The following is a 26,457-nucleotide window of genomic DNA, read 5'->3' as shown; positions in this document are numbered from 1 at the left end:
GGGTCCCTGCTTCATCTCTTTCTCAACTAAGGGGTCCTTGGCCTGAAAACGTTGAAGACCCCTGATTTAAAGGCAAACAATAACATACAAAATATGCGAAAATATCATATAGACGAGTAGCAATCAAAAGGAAAAAAATATGTACAGTACTACCTCCAGGTAGGGAAGGCTCTGTTTCTCGGCGAGGATGCGGAAGTGCTCGTCGATGTCCTCGCCGTACATGCGGGGGAGTTTGAGCTCCACGTCTGGCAGGAGCAGGGCCTCCTTCCCCCACAGCTGGTGCTGCTGCAGGTGTCTGACGCTTCGCTCCACCTCCTCCTCCCCGTACTCAGGCTCCAGGCCCCGGAAGATCTGCTCCTGGAGGTTCCTCGACAGCATCTGGATGTTGAGGGGGTTCAGGCGGGTCTCCGGTGGCGGGTCGCGGTGGCCCTGGAGAGGAGAGTGGGCCTGGGTGGAGTAGTAGAGGGAGGGCAGCCACGTCCATGGCCTTGAGGCGACGCTCCTCCGCAGAGGACCACGCACCACATGCAGCATCACCTCATCAAGACTGAGGGCACTGGAATTAGATTTTTTTTGTGTAAATTATGCTAAAAAAAGAAAAACGTGCTTCTTGATTAGTATTCCGTTAATCGAAAAACTAATCACTGGAATAATCGCTAATGTAAAATATTGATAATTGTAGCCTTACTGCACTGGAACAAACAGGAAAGCATTCACACAAATGTCAAAACATAAGATTGGTCAGCTAAATCAGTGATTCTCAATGTGGGGACCAGGGAGCTCCAGGGGTCCTTGAGGGGCTACCAGGGGGGTTTGATTGATTGATTGAAGACTTTATTAGAAGTTAAAATAAATAGGAAAAAGGTACAGTTTCATGACACTGGTTCACTGGTGCAAGGTCAACTAAAAGGATATACCAAAAAATCCTATGGCTTGTTTAAATTGAGGTCCTTTTTTTTTATTCATATATAGGGTCCCTGGATAAATGATTGCTAGTTAGAAACCAAATGTACCATTCAGGGTCTGTAACTCAGAGAGCATACAAATGGAACCAGAGTTAAATGAACAATGAGGATTTTACAGTTAAGTTTGGGGTACAAGAGATACATATTGTATCAAATATTTGAGAACCACTGTCTTAAATGTTTACTACCAACCAGTCACAGGCAGCATGGTTCAGATTAAAGACAGGCTGACGACACAAGAAAAGGAAAACGGGGAAGATAAAAGTAAATTAGCTCTGGTCCATAGCGTTAGAAGGAGTTGGCTAGACGAAAGACAAATCCACATCTTACCTGCGGTTTCTTTTAAGTGATGTTTTTCATAACATGTGGTGTCGTTCATTCAGTGACAACAACAAACATGCTTCCATCTGCATCACAGCCAACGACGTTATAGAGGTGGGACGTTCGCGAACGAGTCGAGTCTTTTGAAAGGCTCTTTGAAATGAACGATAGGATTCGGTTCACAGTAGGGAGCCGTTCCTTTCTAATGAACAGTGGTTGGAAAAGTACTCGATACTGCAATCAAGTAGAAGTTTGGAATGTTAATATACTTGAGTAAAAGGAAAAAAATATTGGTATCAAAATGTACTTAAAGTACCAATAGAACATAGGTCTACTCATTATGCAGAACCAGAAGCTCGGCATCTAGTCGGCGACCAGCGACCTGGCCAACTCGGGAACGATGTAAATAGGGAATGAATGTCCCGCCCTTAATGCAAACCCCATTATACCTGTTGTCATAGGATCTGTTTTGACCATCTGTTTGCCTGTGTCCATGTATGCCCATATGTAGTTATCTGTCTGTCTGCGTCCATATGCCCATATATGGAGATAATTCTGTCTGTCTGCGTCCATTTTATGCCCATATATGGAGATCTCTGCCTGTGTCCATTTATACCCATATATGGAGATATTCTGTCTGCGTCCATTTTATGCCTATATGATATCTCTGTATCTGTATGTCTAAGGACCCTGCAATAATACGCAGCCTGCTTGCTTTGCCACCCGTACGTGGCCGTTGTTCGGTTATTGCCTAGCAGACATCAGCGCATACGGAGAATCCAAACCTTCCGCGCCGGTTCCGGAAAATCGCGTATATGGAGATGCGTCCATTTCTTTGTGTTCCTGTGATGCCCATATACGGAGATATCTGTCTATATGCGTCCATTTCTTGTTGACTCATGTGTCCCTTTTATGCCCATATACGGAGATATCTGTCTATATGCGTCCATTTCTTGTTGACTCATGTGTCGTACGTGATGTCAGAACCTTTTATGAAGTTATGTCACAATGAGTCAGCGCTTGCGCCGATTTCCTCCGGAACAGCCTGATGTCAACAATCAGCTCCGCATAAGGAGATTCTGAACGTTTTGCGCCGGTTTCGGAAAACCACGCATCGGGTCGGGTCGAGGCCCGGCACTGCACTCCGTGCCGCAGCGGGGAACGCGTGTGCCGAATCTGAAGCCGGTGGGACGAACGGTTCTCGAGATACGCGGATTACATACAGATACGCACGCAGACACGCACGCAGAGACTTCTCGCATTTATTGTAAGATGTCCTGTTTCACAGGTTTTCCAATGAGTAAAATGTAGAAAAATCATTTGAAAATAGCAGATCTACAAGCTCGTAGATCGGCTATTTTCAAATGGCAGGTTTGTACCTATATATGTCCGAAATAAATGTATATAGGGTTGAAGTAATTTGTAATTATAATCAAAATCTCAACTAGTAGCTTAGACTTCCCTATCAGACTCACCTCACCGCTACTCACCAGTTAAGAGTGGGGTGGCTCAGAGTAGTTGACAGAGTACAGCAACTTGCAATGGGCCTGGTGTACAAGATACACTACACCACTATGATACCCAAGTACCTGTCAAAATACTTTATAAACATTAAGGATGTCCATAATTACAACACCAGAGGCAGCGCCACAGATCACTTTCAACCCAGAGTCAAAACCAACAAAGGGTCAAACTATTTTTTCTGCTATACCACCAAAATGTGGAAAGCCTTACCGAAGGCCACAAAGGAGTGTGGATCACTAGCATCCTTTAAAATTGCCCTGAAAAACCACTTACAGGCAGCAGCCGTTCGCAACTGGTAAAAAAGAATCTAGCCCAACCCTACCCTCCCCTGCCCCTTCTTTGTATATACTGTTTGTTTTGACTTACTGTCTTCTATTTTGTTTTTCTTTACATATCTACTGCATAGTACTGTGTTCTATTTGTCTGTCATTCAATGTTATATGAGATACTTCAATGGTTTCCAGTGGAAATAAGCTTAGTCTTTTCATGGATCTCCTTTTAGTAGACCTTGTACCAGTGAACTGTACCGTCATGAAACTGTACCTTTTCCTATGCAAACTTCTAATAAAGTCTTCAATCAATCAATCAATCAATCAATCAAACTAGTAGGCCTAGCCCTAGAATGAGCCAGTCTTTTGAACGGCTCTTTGAAAGGAACGGATCCCAAAGATCCGGCTCACTTCAAAGAGCCATAAATCCCATCTCTACAACGTTAACAACTCTACCGCACTGAGCAGCTGTCAGCGACCCCAAGCGACTAGGAGGACTATTTGGTTTGGAGGCATCGGGCATAAAGGTAATAGAAATTAGATGTATCTGTGCAACTGCTGCGACTCTTCAACACTACACGTTTCCCTGCACGTAAACATTGCTAGAATAATTCCCCCCAACCCCCAATTTATTTGTTTTTAAACAACAAAAAGGGTGTTGCGACCTTCGTTTTACACCGGCCGCGTGGCCTAATGGATAAGGCGTCTGACTTCGGATCAGAAGATTGCAGGTTCGAGTCCTGCCGCGGTCGACTTTTTTCTCCATCCTGTAATCTTGTGCTGCGGCTGGAGACTGTTTAATCGTTATATAATTCGCCCAGGCCAGTTGTGAAATGTGACTATATCTTACATCAATCTATAATAAGCGAGTTTAAAGCACCGTCTAACTGTCACCAGACCAGATATTAAAATTATACCAACTTGTAGAAAAATGTAGACTATTCATTCTCAAAATAATTTAATACACATTTATTTACATTTTGACAAAAATACATTCCATCGATTGTATCTTATTTTGTTTCTGGTTTATCAGCGGCATGCAGTCTCCTCCAGAGCCTTGTAGCTATCGGACTTATTTGTCTGTAACACCTGGTTTATTCTAAGGACCATAATAAAAAGGCTGTAGGGGAGCGCATCACTTTCTCTGTTTCTCACATCAGCCACAAGCATCACGAATGAAACGGGTGGGTGCACTGCAGTCAGCAGTTACATTAAAATATATTTCGAGTCTCGACCTAACCAATGTATCAAAACCAGCCATATGTCGATGTCTGCACTGCATGTGCTTCCTCGATTTGATCGACCTAATGGTCTGCATGGTGTGTGTGAGTGTGTTTTGTGTTAGAAACGTGATTTGATGTGTTTTGCTTTCTGTTGGTTTATGCGGACGGGTTGTTATTTCTCCTTGCAGGGGATACTACTATGGCGGACGACACCGAGGATGTGGAGCTGGATTTTGAAGAGGAGCGGGTGCGAAGAAGCGCTGTCATACGGTAGGCTTTACTGAGCATCATTCGTGTGTCACCCACCCGTTTCGGATGTACTCCGCCGCGTCCCTTGTTAGCTTGAAGGATCCGTTCTTTTACGCAAGCGATACCGCCCGTCCTACAATTAATTAAAGAAGTATATCGGTAATTAGGCTTAAGTGACACAAGCAGCCCCTCTGTTTGAAGTTGTAGGCTATTAGAATACTACCTCACTTCTGTCTGTCTGTCTGTCTGTCTGTCTGTCTGTCTGTCTGTCTGTCTGATTGTTTGAAGGCTTTATTAGAAGTTTGCATAGGAAAATGTACAGATTCATGACGGTACAGTTCACTGGTACAAGGTCTACTAAAAGGAGATCCATGAAAAGACTAAGCTTATTTCAACAGGAAACCATTAAAGTATCTCATAGTCTGTCTGTCTGTCTGTCTGTCTGTCTGTCTGTCTGTCTGTCTGTCTGTCTGTCTGTCTGTCTGTCTGTCTGTCTGTCTGTCTGTCTGTCTGTCTGTCTGTCTGTCTGATTTATCTATGACTGTTGCTGTAGCATTTATAAGCTACAGAGTAGACAAATAAATACTGTACCAAAAAAACGACCCTTTTATTTTATTACTTTTCAGTTTTGGACATATAGGCTACATACTTGAATGTTAAACAGGCGTAAACAAACCTTATGGACAGAACATGTATACCATCACAAATATACAAACTGTCAGGATGTAGTTTCTGGACCCAGAAGCGGACGGACACAGGTTCAAGGTTAAACAGGGTAATAGTTCAAAGCAGGTTGAATAGCAGGAATAATCGAATAGTCCATGAACAGATCTCCAAAAACCCTGGCAAACAAATCCAATATCCAGCAGTCAAAAAGGGAAGTCAAAAATCCATGCAATGGTCAGAAAAAGGGTTAACAAAGCAAACTGAAGGCACTGGGGACTGGGGAGCTGAGGACACAGGGACCGCAGGAATATAATCTGGCAACAAGAACAATGGAGAACCTGGGTTTAAGTAGGGCTGAGTGTGACACATGAATGGAGTGCAGGTGTGAACCTCCACTCTGACTGGCTGACTGGGAATGAGCAGATGAGTGGGAGTGACGGCACTAAAAATGACAAGAGATGACAATTAGTTAGGGCAGAAAACACAAGGCAAAATCACACTCAAAAACAGGCCCAGAACCTAAACCTCAGGCTGTAGTCCTGACACAAACAAGAAAAATAAAGGAACATGAATACACAAATACAAAAAGAAGAAAAACCAACCTTGAAAAACATTACATCCTGTAGGATGCCATAAAATCCAGTAATAGAACACATTTTAAAATGCTATGTTCAATACAGTGAGTGCAAAAATAAAATAATGATTCTATATACTATATAGTGTGATGACATGATGGTATGAGAACAAGAACAACAATACGGTACAACTTCAAACTTCATCCTGTGTGTGTGTGTATGTGTGTGTGTGTGTGTGTGTGTGTGTGTGTGTGTGTGTGTGTGTGTGTGTGTGTGTGTGTGTGTGTGTGTGTGTGTGTGTGTGTGTGTGTGTGTGTGTGTGTGTGTGTGTGTGTGCGTGCGTGCGTGCGTGCGTGCGTGCGTGCGTGCGTGCGTGCGTGCATGCGTGCGTGATCCCAGGCACCCGGTAGCGTCCTTCCTGCACCTGTTCTTCAGAGTGTCGGCCATCCTAGTGTACCTGCTGTGTGACTGGATCAGCAGGAACTTTGCATCCTGCTTCATCCTCATCATCACCCTGCTCTCCTTCGACTTCTGGTCCGTCAAGGTGAGAGACGAACAGGTGGGGTCGTAGGGGTTGATCAGGCTTTGTAGGTATGGAGGTGCCATACGTTTGGCTGCTTTGAAGGCCAGACATAGACATCAATGGGGGCTTGAGCCACTGCCTTTTTGCCCGTGTGTAAAAAAGTGCCCTCTCCAGACCATGAATGCAGTTTTTACTAAGGTGAAAGAAATGCAAATGCCCTCTTTCCATGCCATATACCTGAAGGCAGCATTGAAGAGAATTGCCTTTAATGAACTTGAATGCAGCATCCTATGTTGAAAGAATTGCCCTCTCTGTGTAGAAATCCATGCCGTTACTCCACATCTCCAGTATTCACTTGATTATGCTTAGTTTAGTGTGGTATCAAGTACCGAAAATAGCCGACCTCCAAGCTCACAACGCGTCGCAGCGCAACACATTGTGAGCTTGGAGGTCTGCTATTTTCAATATTTTCACCAAAGGCCCTTTTAGAAATGTCAGCCCCTGCCTATCTAACATTCTCTCCACGTCCCTGCATGTGAGAGATGTTGAGCACAGGACAGAAGTTTTTCTTCTGTGCTTTTGCTCCTGAGTCCCTACAGTATGTAGCCCCTGCTGCTGAATGAGGTCTCTTTTACTGATGATTCACAAATGTTTTTATTCACAACCAACCAACGTAAAAGCTGAAAGAAAATAAAAAAGGACAAACAAACAATTTAAACATCAAACATCTTGGTTAGACTTACAACATTACAATAAACAATAAAACAGAACTTAGACAAATGAAATAATACCACACAAGATACATTTAAACATAAAAACACACCTTGTAACTACTTTTTACACTCTGATGCCGTCTGCCGTCTGTGCTGCATCAAACACTCAACAATGCTCTGCTCTCGTCATGGAGGTGAAAACAACAAAAAATCAAGCAGACCCTTTCAAAATAAAAGCATCAACAGTAACAGTAGCAAGATGCACTTATACAGACAATACAAAATAAAAGCTCTGCTCATTTTGGGGTCAATTACACCCTATATCTCCGATTTAACCTACGCTGAAGTGCTTTTACACACACACACACACACACACACACACACACACACCCACACACACACACACACACACACAGAATCATGTTTATTTTTTATTTTTTATGTGGCTAATATGTTTTTGAAGCAAATCCTGGTTGTTTTGGGTTGTGGCTCAGGGATAGAGTGGCCAGTAGAGCGGCCGGATCCCAGCAGTTCGATCCCAGGCTCCCCCAGAGTTAGTGTTGAAGTGTCCTTGAGCAAAACTGAACCCCTAATTGCTGTAATGTAATACATAATCTATGTAAATCTTTGGATTAAAAAGCGCTATATACTGTAAATGCAATGTCGATAACTGTCGTAACTTTCTCGCTCTTCCGTCATTGGCATTCTATTGTTTATATCTTCTTTCTTTTTCTTCCAGAATGTAACTGGTAGACTGTTGGTGGGGCTGCGGTGGTGGAATCAGATCGATGAGGATGGAAGGAGCCTATGGGTGTTTGAGGCCAAAAAAGTAAGGCACTGTTTGAATTCTCATTTATTCTTATTTTGTGTCCTGGGTATACCAGATAGAGAAAGATATGAGCTAATCTGGAAAACAATACATTTATCGGTGTGTGTGTGTGTGTGTGTGTGTGTGTGTGTGTGTGTGTGTGTGTGTGTGTGTGCTACAGAACTCTCAGGGCTGTAGCAGTGGAACAGAGGCAGAGGCTAGAATCTTCTGGCTGGGTCTGATCGTCTGTCCTCTCATCTGGATGTTCTTTTTCTTCACTACTCTGTTCTCCCTCAAAATCAAATGGCTGGTGAGAAGCACACACACACACACACACACATTTTAACCATTTATTTATGTCCACACGAAGGAGATGCATACAAGGACACAAATATTATAGGTGCAGTAGAGTTACATTTACAAAATCATGTCATATGTCCTCATGATACAATAGCAAGGCACTTTGTACTCACACACACACACACACACACACACACACACACACACACACACACACACACACACACACACATTAAAGGGATATTTCACTTTCAAAAAACTTTTGGTCATTTAATCGTCTAATCAGGCTTTTATGATCACCCTGAACAGATTTTAATTTGCTTGATTCAATATTTAGATATTTGATGTGAATCTTACCAGGCCCTCCAGGCCCAGGGCCTCTCCCCATACACACCCATTGTAACTTCAAACTCCATTTTAACTATGATAGATTCATTAAAAACACCCATCTTTTTTTTCTGGTGACTCATACTACCCTCCTAATACGTGAGCAGACCGTAACCTTTTTCATTTATTTTTAATAATTCATTTTTGTATAATCTTTTTTTCCATTTTCCCAAAGAATTATTAAAAATAAATGAAAAAAGTTAATGAAAAAACATAAAATATTTAAATATTGAATCAAGCAAATTAAAAATTGTTCAGGGTGTTCATAAAAGCCTGATTAGACGATAAAATGACCAATTTTGAAAGTGAAGTATCCCTTTTAACAGCAAATGATTGACCAGTATTCCCGGTGATGTCACTGGTGAGCGCACCTCATGGCCTACTTGTGCGAAAGGCGCAAGTTGTCAGCTCGACAGAGTGCAGTTCTAGTTTGTTTGTTTGTTTGTTTGCTTGTTTCTTTATTCGTTTCTTCTTTTCTTCGTTTCTCGATGCTAATTCCTGAATACTGGTCCATACTCACATTTCAGTTCAATTCAATCAGTTTATTCTCATTAGCAACTAGCAATATAACAAAGTAGGATTGATTGGTTAAACCTCTATGGCAGGGTTCCCCAATTAGTTTTCCCCAAGGGCCGAATTATGTCTAGGGTACCAAGCCGAGGGCCACAACATTGCAGGGGGCGACGGCGGTGTTCCCGCTACTCCAGCGACAGTTCAGATATCGTTGTTGTCGGGTGAAAATCTGTCTAAAACCGTTCGTTTTGAATTTATAATTTTTAAAATTATTTAAACTAGTGAAAACAGCCGATCTACAAGCACACAACGCCTTGCGGTGCGAGGCGTTGTGTGCTTGTAGATCTGCTGTTTTCACTACTTTTGTGCGACGGCCTTGTATGATTTTGCGAAAGAACGTACAAATTTGGAGATACGACATTTCCACCCGACAACGACGATATACTAGTGTTGTTGCTGCTTTTATACCACCATTATTACTGGGGTTGGTGTGGGCCAGACAGTAGCCCCCCGCGGGCCGCAAATGGCCCGCGGGCCGCCTATTGGGGAACCCTGCTCTATGGATAAAAATGGATGAGGATGAATGGTGTGGCAGAGTTCTGTTCATTTTATAGTAGGATAATAGTCCTTCTGTAGGCAACCACGTGTCATCACATGACAGTGAGGAGTGTCAGTGGGAGGATGTAACCCTGTAACACATGAGGATCCTCCTCTCTGTTCTGCTCCCTGCTGAACAGTTGCACCAGCCAACCTGTAGGAGTCACTATAATGCAGTGACAGACAGATATCATATCACCCACCCCACCCAGCTTCCCTTTTCATGGCCAGTTGGTTGTAGCCAGCATCTCTCTCTCTCTCTCTGTTTCTCCTATAGGTTTTGGTTGAAGCTAGCATCTCTCCGTCTCTCCTCTACTTATATATTCTATATTTACAGTATATTGTAGTTATAGCTGTGTTTTTAACTGTGTTGTTGTTTTTTTTACTTTGGATTTTTAACTTCTTATAACTTGTAGTTTTTTACTGCATTCTATTTCCATTGATGTGATGTATTTTGTTTGTTCATTGTGCTTCTTTTTTTATTAACAATCTGTATGAGTGTATTGCACTGGATCTGTTGAACAGAACACATTTCCTTAGGGATTAATAAAGTATACAGCAGAGATATTCAACAGGGGGTCCTCAGAGTTACTACAGGGGGTCCTTCAAATCTTTGTGTGATAGAAACCTTTTTTCTCCTTTTTTATATTAACCCCTTGCCAAAAATAGCAGATCTACAAGCTCACAACGCCTCGCAGAATAGCTTTGGTGTAGAGGGGAAAAAGAGCAGACTAAGTACAGAGTGAAAGGTCATGTTTATTAAGTATTGATGGTTCAAGTGGTTGAATATCTGAAAACACAAATTGACATAAATCCAAAATACACTGATAATTGTGCTATCAAACAATTATATGGAATCTATGAACATGTTGTGGAGGTCCCTGCTTCATCTCTCTCTCTCAGCTAAGGGGTCCTTGGCCTGAAAACGTTGAAGACCCCTGGTACACAGTATCTATCTATCTGTCTCTCCTACAGGTCTTGGTGGTAACCAGCATCTCTCTCCAAGCAGCCAACCTGTATGGCTACCTGCGCTGCAAGGCAGGAGGGCAGGAGGGCCAGCCGCCTCCTGACACCCGCTCCTTCATGGGTCACCACTTCCTGCAGCGTGTAAGTCACCCACCACGGCCACTATTCAGTGTTCATATTGTGAAGTTTGTACCTAATGTATTATGTTGTTGGTGTACAGCGCAGCATGTGTGCCTCACTGTTATGATCTCTTTTCAGCCGGATATCATCTTTGGAATACTGTGAAGATTGACCTGCCGTACTTAATACAAACACTCCTGTGTGTGTGTGTGTGTGTGTGTGTGTGTGTGTGTGTGTGTGTGTGTGTGTGTGTGTGTGTGTGTGTGTGTGTGTGTGTCTGTGTGTGTGTGTGTGTGCGTGCGGGTGTCGGGATGTGTGGGTAGAGTCATAGATAGAGAGACAGCCTTTTCTCCAAAGTTTCCATAAACTGTATAAACTTGAATTGCTTGTGCCTGACTATTATTTCTTGCTGCTCTGTTCACAAGTTGCCCAGATATGAATGTGGATGTTACCACTGTCTTAAAGGGGAGAACCACCCATTTTCAACATTGAACTATGTAATTAATATACCTTTGAGTTGTTATGTGGAAATGTTGCCTAAAAACTTTTGGGGTTTGGCTTGCGAAGTACACCGTGATGATGTCATCACTTTACACTTACTTTTTTTCTTATTTCCACTTAACAACTCAAAGGTAAATTAATGACATAGTTCAATGTTGAAAATGGGTGGTTCTCCGCTTTAATATCTGATGTCAATTGGAAAGACGAGTGGATTTTTATAATTTCCTTTGTTGGAGAATATTCTTATGAAATCATGCTGTTGATGGACAAATAAAAAAAAAACTAACAAAAATAAATACATCTGCAAAACACTTGTTTTTTTGTTTTGTTTAGTTTTTTACAATGGAAAACAAATAATTTATTTTTTGTTTATTTTCCCAGTTGTTGGAATAGTGGCTTTTATACAATGACTTCGAATGTACTGTATATGCTATGCAAAGTAGTTTTATACTGTATGTCCAGATATAATAGCAGTCCAAAAACAAGAGAGGCTTATAACTAATTTGATGATCACCATGGCAACACTCCATGAGAGTGGTAAAACATGGCTTGAATGAATCTGATGGCAACAGATGGCTGAGCTAAAACGTTCTAAAACTGCTCTATTGTAGTGCAGTGGTTCTCAACCTTTTCAGGCCGCGGCCCCCAAAATAATCATATTTTAACTGGGTGTCCTTGACTTGAGAACGTTTGAGGATCACTGATATAGAGCATAATATCTTTAATGTTCTATATAGCACCACATGGAGCTATAGAACAAATTAAGGAGGCTAAACTAAGCTGAAGAACCATTAGAGAACCTCTAAAGCAGTGTTTCTCAACCACTGTGCCTGGGGACCTTTGGTGTGCCCCTGAGAAGGGTCAAGTGTGCCCCTTGAAACTGCTTGAAAGTCAGTATTGTATTTATCATTTTAAAAATGATATAAACTAGTGAAAACAGCCGATCTACAAGCACACAACGCCTCGCGGTGCGAGGCGTTGTGTGCTTGTAGATCGGCTGTTTTCACTACTGTTTTGCGACAGCCTTGTATGATGAAGCAGGGCTTTACTTTGCGAAGAAACGTACACATTTGAAACTTGGAGATACAAAGTTTCTTCCTGACAGTGACGATATTTACACCACCGTATTGCCCATGGATTCTTGGGACATGAAAAGTGTGCCCATGCAGAAAAAAGGTTGAGAAACACTGCTCTAAAGAACCACACAGGGGCTTAACAGCAGTAATCTCTCAAGAACAGATTCTCTGATGCTACAAGTCCCTTTTCTTTGACGATGGCTTGCCAGACTGTAACAGCAGTGATGGACAAAGTACTCCACCAGCAACCCCAGTACTTGTGTCAACGTAGATGCTCCTGGTCAAATATTACTCATGGTGAAAATTGCTCTGTCAAAATTTGTACTTGAGTTAAAGTGTAGCCTCCTGGAGTACTTGGTTTTAAGGTACATGCTACAAGAATTCAAAGGTACAAACTACAAATTACATTTTAATATACAACAATGTCAATGCAATACTTCTATCTATCTATAATAATATATATTCATTACACCCTCAGTCTGACATTACACATACCCCACTGTCAAACATTTAAAGCTATACTGTGTAAGTTGCTCAACCAGTGGTCAGTAGCTCTATAGCAAACCTCGGTCGCGTCCGCGTCTTTCGGCCGTTTTTCGCCGCGGACCGGGCCTCACAACCCCCGCGTCTGCCTCCACCTCGCCGAGATCTATCTTTAGAGGGGTCCCTGGTTCCTGTGCGTTCAGGCATTCCGGATAAACGACTTCTTCACCCATGCTTCACCGTTCACTCGAGTATAGAGACACACGGGAGACTACAAATATGGCCGCCCTAGCGACCCCACTTCAAGATGCGCTGTGATTGGCCGGCAGTGTATAACCCTCGCTGTGATTGGCCGGTAGTGATGATGACGCAATTTTGCCGCGAAATTCTCCCCCCCCTCACGGCTCATAGAAAACATATAAAGAGAAGGCTTTTGAAGCTGAAAATAACGGAGTGGGTGTTCTAAAACTTTAGCGATTTAACAGTTAGGACAATTTTAAGATTTGTTTTATAAAAAAAGTTACATGGTATAACTTTAAATAAATAAGCAATATTCTTTTTAGCCTTTATGGAATTTGACTTCTATTTCAAGTTTCTTTACCAGAATTGGGTGCACAGGAGTTATCAGTGTTAATTTAACTCTGAGAGAATGTTAGATGGTCCATTTTTCCACACTCAGAGGGTACAACTATGTGTGCAGTATTAAAATGTCCTAGACCTAGATAACTGCTGCATGCTAGGCCTATCTTATTTTTGTTTACTAAAATAGCCTACATTAATTATGCCTTCTTTTGCTGTGTTGTGCCTGTACATAAACCGACTGTGTTCAAACAATCAAAGTATATGTTGCTATAATGATATACAGTCACAGACAGCAACTTATTAATCTTCCTTTTAATTATGTCATGCTGTTTCAAACCATGTATTGGTTAAAATATATGTGTTTGATGAACATGCAGGTATATTAGGGGATATCAGTTATAGTTAGCTAGGACTATTGTAGCCTATAAGACTCCCTCAACCAGGGACATGCTGGGCCCCTGATTCAGCCCGGGAAAAAGAGTTGGAGAGGCCCTCATTGCGCGCTATAGAGAGAGATCTCTCTCTATAGCGCTGCTGCTACTCAAAGATTTGCCATTTCAGATCATGACAAGTGACAAGCCAGTGGGTCAATTACATGAGTTATAGGCCTATATTTTGTTGTTGTCGGGTGGAAACCTTGTATGACCAAAACCGTTTGTTTTGTATTTATCATTTAAAAAATGATTTAAACTAGTGAAAACAGCCGATCTACAAGCACACAACGCCTCACGGAGGCGTTCTGTGCTTGTTTGTCTGCTTGTTTGTCTGCTGTTTTCACTACTTTTGTGCGACGGCCTTGTATGATGAAGCAGGGCTTTGCTTTGCGAAAGAATTTACAAATTTGAAACTTGGAGATACAAGGTTTCTGCCCGAACGTGACGATTTACTTTGTTGGCCGCCCAGCCCCCAAAATGGAACGAAGGCCGACATTTTATTTTTAATTTTTTCCTAATGGCCGGCCTGGACCAGCCAGGAATGAACTGGCCGTTCGGGAGTTGTCCCGCTTTTCCCAATGGCCAGCACGTCCCGGATATCAGTTATAGTTAGGACTATTGTAGCCTATACTAGCTCAACATTTGTAATTATGGTAACTGTTTTAATACAAGTTAATGTGTTACTGTTAAATTGTTTTAAATGGAATGGAAAATGCACCCCACAGGTCCATTTGGTTCCATTTGTGCACCACTCTCGGAGTTAATACAGTATTGTCCAGTGTTTGCGATAACTGTTCACAGATTTAGGAAATGATCAAATAATCAGGATTTTGGAGGGAACCAAGCCCAAGGCATTGGCACCAGTTCAATGGGTAGCCTGCTGACTATAATTGGATACTAGTCTAGTGCAGTGTTTCCCAAACTTTTTTGCCTGGGACCCAGTAGTGAAAATAGAAGATGTATGCGCTGTGGGTAACACTTTCTCATAACCTCCAAAAAAACTATTAAGTAATACTTTACTAATACATTAGTTAAATATTACTATTACATTACTTAAGCATTTATTAAGCTTCAATTCATGATGAAGTACCATGAATTGATCATTACTTCCTGCTTTAGTAACACTATTAGTTAACAGTGTTACTTAATATATATTAATTCATATGAGCCTACATAGGGGGGTTTGTAGATCTACTTTTTTCTGTAAATTTTATGCCCAGCACGAGTGCTCATATTAGGGGAAGGATATCAAGGATCCAGGGCTAGAGGGGGAAATTGGGACTTGGGAACCAGGCGCAAGGGGCCTTCATTGCTCCACTCGCATCTGACTCTGGGGCCTCGGCCTCGGACCGCAGAGTGGGGACCACCCCCGGGGACCACCTCCAGGGACCCCTGGCAATATGATGACTGTGGACTATATGGCTCTGGAGAAACAGGCGGCCGCCGCTCTGCTCCAATCCGACTTCGGGGACTCTGCCTGGGACTGCAGGTGGCACACGCTCAGGGACCCCCTCCAGGGACCCCTGGAGGTATCGCAGAGCTCTGGGGACCCCCTGGCTGCACCGCGCCGCCTCCTGCTGGAAAAATTACCTCTCCAACGGAGCTGCTCACGGGGGATTCTCAGGGACCACCGCTCCGGGGACCCCCAGGACGGAAGCAAAAGTGGTTGCGCCTAGTGGAGGACCCCTGCAGCCCGCTAAAAAGGCCGTAACTCAGCCCCTGACACTGGTTGGTCCAACTGTTACTTAATAGTTAGTTACTAGTTACTTAATAGTTAGTTACTAGTTACTTAATAGTTAGTTAATAGTTAGGTGGAGTTTGAAGTAAAGTGACACATTATTATTATTAACTAATGAGGTACTAATGAGGAACTAATACTTACTTGGAGCCCCAAGTAAAGTGACACACTATGCATTATTATGTAATGTTGAAAGTCATTAAGTAATGAATAAACAAGACAACATTTGCTTCTCAATGATTTATTCTCAATTTATTCAAAAAGGAAAAAAAAGACAAAAAGTTGACCGTAATATCATTGTAAACACAAGGCAGCTATTGCAGAACTAACCATTGTAAACCCAAAGAAATATGAAGAATTAAAGGGATATTCCACTTTCAAAAAAACATTTGGTAATTTTATCGTCTAATCAGGCTTTTATGAACACCCTGAACAGTTTTTAATTTACTTCATTCAATATTTAGAAATCTGATGTAAATGTTATCAGGCCCTCCAGGCCCAGGTTCTCTCCCCACACACCCATTGTAACTTCAAACATTTTAACCATGATAGATTCTTTAAAAACACCCATTATTTTTCTGGTGACTCATACTACCCTCCTAATATGTGAGCAGGCCGTGTTTTTTCAATAACTTTTTTTCATTTATTTGTAATAAAATATTGTATTAAATTTTTTTCATTTTCCAGAAGAATTATTAAAAACAAATACGGTGCACACACAAGTAGATAAAACGGTACTTTAAAAAAAACAGACAGAAGGTGGTGAAGCTTGTACAAAAAGGAAGGAGCAAGACCAGCGCTTACATCAAGGCTAAAGTTGACCATAATACCATTGTAAACCAGGAAGCTATTACAGAACTAGCCTAATACCTTTACTTTCTTACTTGGAATCAATATATTACATCAAAAAGATGTAGGCACTCAGAAGTTAAAGGGAGGAACAACCTTTATTTCATTATTCTAAAAAGCCGACATGTTTCGACCAGAAGCTGGTCATCATCAGGGCATACTGAGATATGCCCTGATGCCCAGTATGCCCTGATGACGACCAGCTTCTGGTCGAAACATGTCGGCTTTTTAGAATAATGAAATAAAGGTTGTTCCTCCCCTTTTAACTTCTGAGTGCCTGGATCACTTTTTTCTTTTTGATGACTTGATCCCGTCGATCCAAGAGCACCATATTGACTTGTTTTTACTAGTCGTATTCTCCGAAGAGCACCTGGTTTTCTCTCCCTCTCTATATATTACATATTGCTTTCTCCCCCACCCACCCCCACCAGCAAAAAAAAGAAAAAAAGGGAGATGTACAATAACACAACCTGTTTAGCCAGTTCCTTTTTAAACTGAATAATTTCTTTGAATAATAATCATAATAAGAATCACCAATCAGCCAAAATGTCTATAAAATGTAGAAGCACTCCTGGCCTTTAAAACAGGCAGTCGACAAAAAGTAATACGTAATATTATAATAAAGTATATTTTTTTCAAAGTAATATGGTATGATATTACTGTTTTGGCAGCGGAATCCCTTACTGTACTCATTACTGGCTAAAGTAATAATATTATAGTAATATATTAGGCTACTAGTAACTAGTACTGCCCAACATTGAAAATGAGAAATTAATAATAGTCTTTTTCAGTTTGCCCAACTCTGCTACACTGTGCTAAAGAACCACATGCATTAAGGATCTGAAAAAGAGCTTCTTGATATAAACATGTAGTTTAAATATGTCGTTTTTCTTGATTTCACATCATTTGACATAGGGGCAAGGGTGGCGGAGATCTGAGTAGGTCAAAAGTGTGACATGACGGAAAGACTGACTCACTGACAGCCGGTGGATACAACAACTTGAGTATTTAAAATAAAAAGCCGGCAAAAAAGAAAACTGTATTTCCCAAAGTTTTAGGTTTTGATCGATCTAGATGGGGCCCTTTAATTCTGTATCTGACATTGTTCAGATTGTTTTTTTGTGAGGGATGAGGGGAATCAACGTTGCACCATCAGTGTTCCCTGGGTTAGCTCACCTCCCAGTATGCACTGTTTATCTATAGATCTGGGGAACTTTGTCGGGTCGTGGGAATGGAGAATGTGGACCCTCACATACACCTGGGCTCCTCAGTGAATGGGAAGGGATGTGCTGTCCTTTTCTCCATGTGAAGCACTCCAGGGGATGATGGTAGTTGGAATCTTCACCACCTAATAATTAAACCCAAAATACACACTTAGACAAATGACATGTTCCTCCACTAACAAAACAATAATACAATCATTGTTTCAGCATGTAAAATAAATCCTGACAACATTTTGGCTATTACATCTATAAACATAACCAGTAGTTTGTTGAATCAACCCAACAGTTATTAACTCACCGATAATCAATGGCACAGACTGCAAGTCACCTAGCATTAAGAATAAGGATGAAAGTATTGGTATCAAAATGTACTGAAAAGTATCAAGTAAAAAAAAAAGTTTGAAAATAGCCGATCTACAAGCTCACAACGTGTCGCGATACAACACGTTGTGAGCTTGTAGATCGCTATTTTCAAACAGCCACGGTATAAAATAGGGTTACATTTTATGTATGTTTTGTTATATTATACATTTTATCTACAAAGTAATTAGTAACCAAAGTTTTCAAATGAATGTAGTGGAGTAAAAGTACAATATTTAGATCTGAGATGTAGTGGAGTAGAAGTAAAAGTACTGAAAATTGGAAATTCTCAAGTAAAGTACATACTAAGTAAATGTACTTAGTTACTTTACAACATTGCACTTGGCACAGTAACTGTTCGGGAGGTTTGAAAGGACTGTATGAGTACTATGAGTTTGTCACATTCGCCCCCGGGGCGTTGGTAAGAACACAGTTGACAGGAGATTGAAGATGGGTTTTATGGCAGCTTTACTTTGTTATAGGCACAGTCAGGTAGGCAAGGCAGTCAGGTAGAAATACAGGCATGGGTTGCAGACAGCACTGGGTGCTACGGATTAGTGAGTGTGGTTCTGCAGTAAACAGATGGGAGAACAATAGCCAGTATTAGCACAAATACCATACATGCAGTAAATATCCCCACATATCACATTATGGCAATAATATAAAATAGTAGGCATTCATATCCATTAACTGACTGAGATACACAAGTATGTGATTAGATATGACTAAGCTACCATAAACATCCATACCAGTAACATACAGGCTGCTTAAGGGTCAGGTGTAAACCAGTAACTCTAATAATAATAAAGTAATGATAATAAAGTAGACAAAGGGCCGCCCGCAACGGCGGGACAACACAAAATGGCGGCGCCCATAGAGTAATACATGTCCAAACTTACTGACCACAGACAGAACTGAATGACATGCTGGATAAAGTGATTTACCTCTAGTAACATACAGTATGTACATACCAGTCCCAAATACACTCAAATACACACTTTGTATCACAGATGAACTATATTGCACATGCGCTCGGGCACGTAACAGGGACGCTGACATGAAGAGTGATAAATCAATCAATATCAAAAAGACCAGCATCGGAGCCTAAATAACAACACAAACAGGCAGAACTCTAATAAGCAATAACCAATAATTAACTTACGATCGTCAGCAACGCACACAGGCACGTAGTGCTGAATAATACACTTGTAGGCGAGTGAATATATGTGGCTGTTATTCACCGCTACGGACATTGAATGAGAACGTGAACCATAATGCAGCGTGTCTTAAGGTGGCGCAGGTAAACAGCGCTCACCGTTCTTAAGGTGGTAATTATTAAGGTGGCCTTTTTAACAGTAACATTGGTGTGGTCTAAACAGGAAATAATAATGTCAATAAAAGGTACAAAACAAAGATAGGAATAATATTCTATATGATTATACAATCAACTTAAACATAAATCAGTTAGATAAAACAACTACCAATTGATATCAAATGCTCACTACACAGCATTAGTGTAGGCTAGGAAATGGCATAGCTCACAAACATTTCCTTCAAATACAACCAAGGTATAAATTCCTCCTGTAAGCTAACATTTAACCAAAAACATAAGGAATGTGGAAGAGGAGAAAAGTCCTGGTGAGGTAGAAATGTCTCTTGAGCAGGACTGAGAGTGACTGGCTTCTGTGTGGAAAGTTGAGACTGACTCTAATCAGAATACAGGTGTAGGGAATTAACAGGTGCAGCGAGTTCACCTAATTAGGCCTAGGCTGGGGTTGCCATGGTACTTTTCCACTGCCATAGTCTTAAGCCTTGTCTACAGCAATCACAGAGCAAATCTCCATTTTCTATTATAATTCAGGCATGGTAATTACTAGTTTCAATGAACATGCCTGAATTATAATAGAAAATGGAGTGAATACAGTTTCTGTTGATTTATAAAGTGCTAAAAACGATCTAAAGGTGCTTTTAAAAATAATACATTTAAGTTCTATGAATGCACTTTGCTCTACTGTCTTCAAGTTGTTTAAAGTGACTATCTATGTACATAGAAGGGAAAACGTTGAAAAAACAAACAAACAGGGTGTCTCACAGGTTTCTGCAAAGGTTAAAATTACCTGGCTCTGTGATTGCCACCCTAAGTGGCCAATCAGTGAGCCTCTGTGCCTTTTAGGTCCATCCCAGTAGTATTCTACTTCCTGTACTATATAATCAGACAACTTCCTGTTTCCTGTCAAAACACATGCTGCATTTCATGTACAGTATTTTCTGGACTATAAGGCGCACCTGACTATAAGGCGCACTGTCAATGAATGGTCTATTTTCAAACTGTTTTCATATATAAGGCGCACCTGACTATAAGGCGCACATAATAGACGCTACCGTTGCGTTATGCATCAAACAGATGGAGCTGTGCTAAAGGGAATGTCAATGTCAATGAATGATCCATATATAAGGTGCACTGGACTATAAGGCGCACTGTAGTTTTTTGAGAAAATGAAAGGCTTTTAAGTGCGCCTTATAGTCCGGAAAATACGGTACATGTGCTGACATACAGAGAGAAGTACAATCCTTTGCAATCCGCTTGGTAAGACTAATAAATTATCTTCCAATTCCAATCATCCACATTCTTAATGTTGTTAGACAACTCCTGGTGTGTATATTGTATCATTTTTAACTTTGTAGAGCAGTGTGTGACCGGGTGTTGCAGATCACTAACCAGACAAGTGATTTGCAGTCTGTGCCATTGAATCCATTGATCAGTGGTGAGTTAGACAATGTGTAACTGTTGGGTTGATTTAACAAACTGATTATTATGTTTATGGATGTTACATGCTGAAACATTGTTTTGTTACTGGAGGAACATTCATTAAGTGTGTATTTTGGGTCTAGTGATTGAAGAGGTACATTTTAGCTCTCACCTGTTGGCACCCAGGGAGAGATATTAAACCTGTTTGAGCCATTAATGCCTCCAAGTTACTGCACAATAACACTCTGTTGGACAAATTATGGTGCACAATACACAATTTACATAATTTCATTGTAAATTAAAGAAGAATTTTATAGAATTAAAATTTTGGTTAAAAAGAACAGTTCATTGATTATTTTAATATATTTTAAAGAAAATAAGTGCTTTGATCACTTTTGAATGATTTTCAGTGTACTTTGAAAGCTAATTAATCCAAGTTAAAAGGTGTTAATTCATGCCAATTCAGAGATTTTATTGTGTGTGTGTGTGTGTGTGTGTGTGTGTGTGTGTGTGTGTGTGTGTGTGTGTGTGTGTGTGTGTGTGTGTGTGTGTGTGTGTGTGTGTGTGTGAATAACACATGCTATTGGGTCCTCCACCATCATCCCCTGGAGTGCTTTATGTGGAGAAGAGGACAGCGCCCTTCCCATGAGGAGCCCAGGTGTATGTGAGGGTCCACATTCTCCATTCCTCACGACCCAGCAACGTTCCCCAGATCTATAGATTCCCAGTGCATACTGGGTGGTGAGCTAACCCAGGGAACACTGATGGTGCAATGTTGATTCCCCTCCTCCCTCACACTGTGTAGTAGGACATAAAAACAATCAGAACAATGTAAGATACAGAATTAAAGGGCCCCAACTAGAGGGATCAAAACCTAAATCTTTGGGAAAGACAGTTTTCTTTTTTGCCGTCTTTTTCTTTTCTTTTATTTAAATACTCAAGTTGTTGTATTTTTGCGACCGCCAGGTCTCAGTTACTATCAAAACCTCCACCGGCTGTCAGTCGGTCAGTCTGTCCATCATGTCACACTTTTGCCCTACTCATATCTCCGCCACCCTTGCCCCTATCCATGCCAAACTTTGCACACACACTCCTTGGCATTTCTTACATGGCCCTCTTCTAGTGCCACCATGAGGCTGATTCTTGCAAAACACATTTTTGGACACCTACAGATTTTGGACTAAAATCACACAAAGCGGTACACAGTATCTCTAAAGTGATGTCATCAACATGGATCTGTCCCATTTCCCATATTCCCTTCCTGATTGGCTACCATCGCCTTCTAAAGTTTGTGTATGCGACCTGACGGTCGATTATCTCCCGATTAGGGAGTATTACTGGTTTCTATGTTGGTTGTAAAAAGTGATCACTCAATAATCTGAATTCACTGTTATCTGTGTCATTACTGGTATGCAACACTGTCTCTTAAAACACTAGAATTCTTCTGATACTAGTCCAGTTTTTTTCTGTGATAAAAAACAAATGTTTTTTCTTTTATTTTTAATAATTCTTCTGGAAAATGAAAAGAATGTAATACAATATTTTATTACAAATAAATGAAAAAGTATAGAAAAAACACGGCCTGCTCACGTATTAGGAGGGTAGTATGAGTCACCAGAAAAATAATGGGTGTTTTTAAAGAATCTATCATGGTTAAAATGGAGTTTGAAGTTACAATGGGTGTGTGTGGGGAGAGGCCCTGGGCCTGGAGGGCCTAATAACATTTACATCAGATATCGAAATATTGAATGAAGCAAATTAAAAACTGTTCAGGGTGTTCATAAAAGCCTGATTAGACGATAAAATTACCAAAGTTTTTTTGAAAGTGGAATATCCCTTTAATTCTTCATATTTCTTTGGGTTAACAATGGTTAGTTCTATTACGGTCAACTTTTTGTATTTTTTTCCTTTGTGAATAAATTGAGAATAAATCATTGAGAAGCAAATGTTGTCTTGTTTATTCATTACTTAATGACTTTCAACATTACTTAATAATGCATAGTGTCTCACTTTACTTGGGGCTCCAAGTAAGTATTAGTTCCTCATTAGTACCTCATTAGTTAATAATAATAATGTGTCACTTTACTTCAAACTCCACCTAACTATTAACTAACTATTAAGTAACTAACTATTAAGTAACAGTTGGACCAACCAGTGTCAGGGGCTGAGTTACGGCCTTTTTAGCAGGCTGCAGGGGTCCTCCACTAGGCGCAACCACTTTTGCTTCCGTCCTGGGGGTCCCCGGAGCGGTGGTCCCTGAGAATCCCCCGTGAGCAGCTCCGTTGGAGAGGTAATTTTTCCAGCAGGAGGCGGCGCGGTGCAGCCAGGGGGTCCCCAGAGCTCTGCGATACCTCCAGGGGTCCCTGGAGGGGGTCCCTGAGCGTGTGCCACCTGCAGTCCCAGGCCGAGTCCCCGAAGTCGGATAGGAGCAGAGCGGCGGCCGCCTGTTTCTCCAGAGCCATATAGTCCACAGTCATATTGCCAGGGGTCCCTGGAGGTGGTCCCCGGGGGTGGTCCCCACTCTGCGGTCCGAGGCCGAGGCCCCAGAGTCGGATGCGAGTGGAGCAATGAAGGCCCCTTGCACCTGGTTCCCAAGTCCCAATTTCCCCCTCTAGCCCTGGATCCTTGGTATCCTTCCCCTAATATGAGCACTCGTGCTGGGCATAAAATTTACAGAAAAAAGTAGATCTACAAACCCCCCTCTGTAGGCTCATATGAATTAATATATATTAAGTAACACCCTTAACTAATAGTGTTACTAAAGCAGGAAGTAATGATCAATTCATGGTACTTCATGGTACTTCATCATGAATTGAAGCTTAATAAATGCTTAAGTAATGTCTAAGTAATGTAATAGTAATACTTAACTAATGTATTAGTAAAGTATTACTTACTAGTTTTTTTTGGAGGTTATGAGAAAGTGTTACCGCGCTGTGTTGTCAGCTTCTAATTATTGGAATTTCTTAGATTTTAATTTTATTTATTCATGAAACAAATGACTTAGAAAAATAATTGAAATATATATTTTTTTAATTCATGGAACATTTTGGGAATGTTTTTGGAAAAAGTCTTTAAATAATAATAAATACAATAAAAAGGTAGGAAACCAAAAATTAAGGGGCCCATAGAAATGTGTCCGCGACCCACGGATGGGTCGTGACCCACTGTTTGGGAAACAGCATGGCATATAAGATCGGGATGCTCTGGTGGTCCGTACTCTGTGCCCGAAATACAGGGGACGGCAGGGGTTAAAAAACCGTGGTCTCTCAACAACACATGCGCAAAACACAGACCCTGTGCTCAACGGGACTCTGTGATTGGTCAGACGACAGCCTGCCATTGGGATGACGTCACTGCGGGCGAGGATTGTCACCGGAGAGGGAGCGCGCACGGAGCGCAGAGCCTGGGTGACTGGCTGGCGGACAGACACTGGCACTGGCACGCAGAGAGCACGGCCAGGGGACTTTAACACAGCATGCAGCAGCACAGTGACACAAGGCAAAGGAAAGGACGGGCAAGCGCGCAATCTTCTTCATCAAGCAGGATAATGATGATCCTACATTTGAGGACAAATGTCTGCAGATTGGCTGCTGGTGCTGAGGCAGGTAAGAAGGGCTCCACCACTCACCATTCAGCAGAGGACGGCGTTTGGCAGCGGTGTAAAAAGTACTCACGTTCTTTTCTTTACTTAAGTAAAAGTAGTAATGCTGCAATGTGAAAAATACTCTGTTGTGCCTATAATTTAAACTCCGGAATTCAAAATGTGACAGTATAAAATGAATGGTTTCAAAATGTACTTAGAAAAGTACCAAAAGTAAAAGTAGCCACTCATTGATTGTGCAGAATGTCCCATTTCAGGTTTTCAAAAAATAGCAGATCTACAAGCTCACAATGCCTCGTGTAGATCGGTTATTTTCTAATGGCCGAAATGTATATGCCTATAGCTTTGTAATTATGATCAAAATTCCTCAAAGTAACTATTAAATAAAGTTTTCAAATAATTGTAGTGGAGTAAAAGTAGCCTACAATATTTGGATTCGAGATGTAGAAGTAAAAGTATTGCAAATTGGAAAAAGTAGCCTACAAACACGTCAAAATTGTACTTAAGTAAATGTACTTAGTTACTTACACCACTGGCGTTTGGTAGCCTATTCCCAAAAACGGTATAGCAATGTTTCCAGCAAAAGCTCCTGTTCTTCTGTCATGTGTCTCAAGACAGAATACATAGGCCTACATAGCGTCAATGATGGCTTGCTTTTCTATTTTATTTGAATATCCTTAACATGCGTTTCCTTATATTCTGAATTATGTTGCTTGTCATTTTGAGGCGAGGGCAGAGCCAGTTGCATGCATGCATGCATAAAGGACAAAACCTTATATAGGCCTAATTGTCATAGAAGAAAGAAGGCTCTTATTCGGCCTATATTTGGAACAAACTGGTTTCTGAAATAGCTTGTGGGACAAATCCTTGTGATGTCAAATAACCTAGTTTTACAAATAGGCCATTTGCAACTCATCAAAAATAAGAATAATTTGCCTCATCCAGGAGGAGGACTCCTAAGATACAATAAACGCAATAAAACCCACATTTAGTTTTGTTTTAATTATTGTTTTGTTTAGTTTTTTTTACATTCAGCTGTTGATCTTATGGAGCGCATTTAGATGCTGCTGATGCACCAAAACGCCGTTCTGTAGCCTATATTTCTCTGGTTCACAGCCTATATATCTTTTCATAATTTAAATGACCAAACTGACGAGAATTTTGATTAGACCATTACAACAAACTGAGAGTGAATATATTGTCAATATTTGTCATAATGTGTAGCTAAACACTTTTGATATTTTAAAGGTTTGTTAGGATACTGCACCTATAGGCTACACAAACTAATTATATTAGAGGCAATTGCTGTCTTATACAAAACCGTTGTTACTATGTTATGATTCATATGTTTTATGAGACATTTAAATATCAATTTAATTGAAATCTTGTAACAACTATTTCCAGAGCATATAGGCCTACATAAAAAAACGATATTGCTCTGTAACTAATCAAAAAAATGCAATGCCTGTCTTATAGGATCTATCTATCTATCTATCTATCTATCTATCTATCTATCTATCTATCTATCTCTCTATCTATACAGTCGTGTGTGTGTGTGTGTGTGTGTGTGTGTGTGTGTGTGTGTGTGTGTGTGTGTGTGTGTGTGTGTGTGTGTGTGTGTGTGTGTGTGTATATATATATATATATATATATATAGGATCTATATACCGCTAGTCATTTATTATGAGGAGTGGGAATCACGTGTCCTTACTATACACTTGCTATACGTTCATAAAGTGTGTGCATACGTCCAGGATGTTGTTGGCAGTGCATGGCACAATTAAGTTCCAGGGTGGAGGCTATGCAATACAGTTACACTTTGTTGCTGGAGCTGTTATAGTTGACTTTACATTTTTCGGTTAGAATTGCCTAATCAACTTCATGTTTAAGGGTACACATTTGGTGTAGCCTGACTTGTAGGCTATGCTAGACTAATTGCTGATAGCTTGCTATATCCTGGTGAAGATTTGGCTATAATGTATTAACGACATAATAGTCTCTAGTTCTTTTCCATCTCGATACGCAATAGGCCTACGCTTCAAATCTCTTTGCCAAAAATAGTTCCCCCCCAATAGGGATGCTGGGGTTCAAGTGGTTAATAGGCTGCGTTTGACAATTAAGCCAGCCTTCAGGGTACAGGCC

At 40.9% G+C, this 26,457-nt stretch overlaps 2 protein-coding genes and 1 long non-coding RNA gene across 3 annotated transcripts in view; 1 reads left to right on the top strand and 2 right to left on the bottom strand.

Moving 5' to 3' along the window:
- Positions 1 to 1,373, bottom strand: part of polg (polymerase (DNA directed), gamma) — a 34,298-nt gene extending 32,925 nt beyond the window's left edge. The window contains exons 1-2 of the mRNA XM_080737525.1: positions 1,296 to 1,373; positions 154 to 556 (exon numbers count right to left, since the gene is read on the bottom strand). Of these exons, the coding sequence (XP_080593651.1) occupies positions 154 to 534 (381 nt within the window). The 5' untranslated portion in view covers positions 535 to 556; positions 1,296 to 1,373. The remainder of the gene's footprint in view (positions 1 to 153; positions 557 to 1,295) is intronic.
- Positions 1,374 to 4,501: 3,128 nt separating this feature from the next.
- Positions 4,502 to 10,884, top strand: LOC308294096 (Golgi apparatus membrane protein TVP23 homolog A-like; the record flags this gene model as incomplete). Its single annotated transcript, XM_080736819.1, has 6 exons — positions 4,502 to 4,572; positions 6,192 to 6,336; positions 7,768 to 7,857; positions 8,018 to 8,146; positions 10,609 to 10,740; positions 10,858 to 10,884. The coding sequence occupies 6 exons, from the start codon at positions 4,502 to 4,504 to the stop codon at positions 10,882 to 10,884; spliced, it is 594 nt and encodes a 197-aa protein (XP_080592945.1).
- A 6,706-nt stretch (positions 10,885 to 17,590) lies between these two features.
- LOC308293538 lies at positions 17,591 to 18,534 on the bottom strand. Its single transcript, XR_013962480.1, has 3 exons — positions 18,438 to 18,534; positions 17,904 to 17,933; positions 17,591 to 17,730 (listed from the first exon to the last, which is right to left on the bottom strand). It is a non-coding gene; the product is annotated as an uncharacterized lncRNA (long non-coding RNA).
- Positions 18,535 to 26,457: the final 7,923 nt, after the last annotated feature.

This window comes from Nannobrachium achirus, assembly GCF_963921795.1.
Source record: "Nannobrachium achirus genome assembly, chromosome: 11".
Lineage (NCBI taxonomy): Eukaryota > Metazoa > Chordata > Actinopteri > Myctophiformes > Myctophidae > Nannobrachium > Nannobrachium achirus.
Note: the sequence above shows the minus strand (reverse complement) of the source record. Positions and strands in the feature narration are given on the sequence as shown.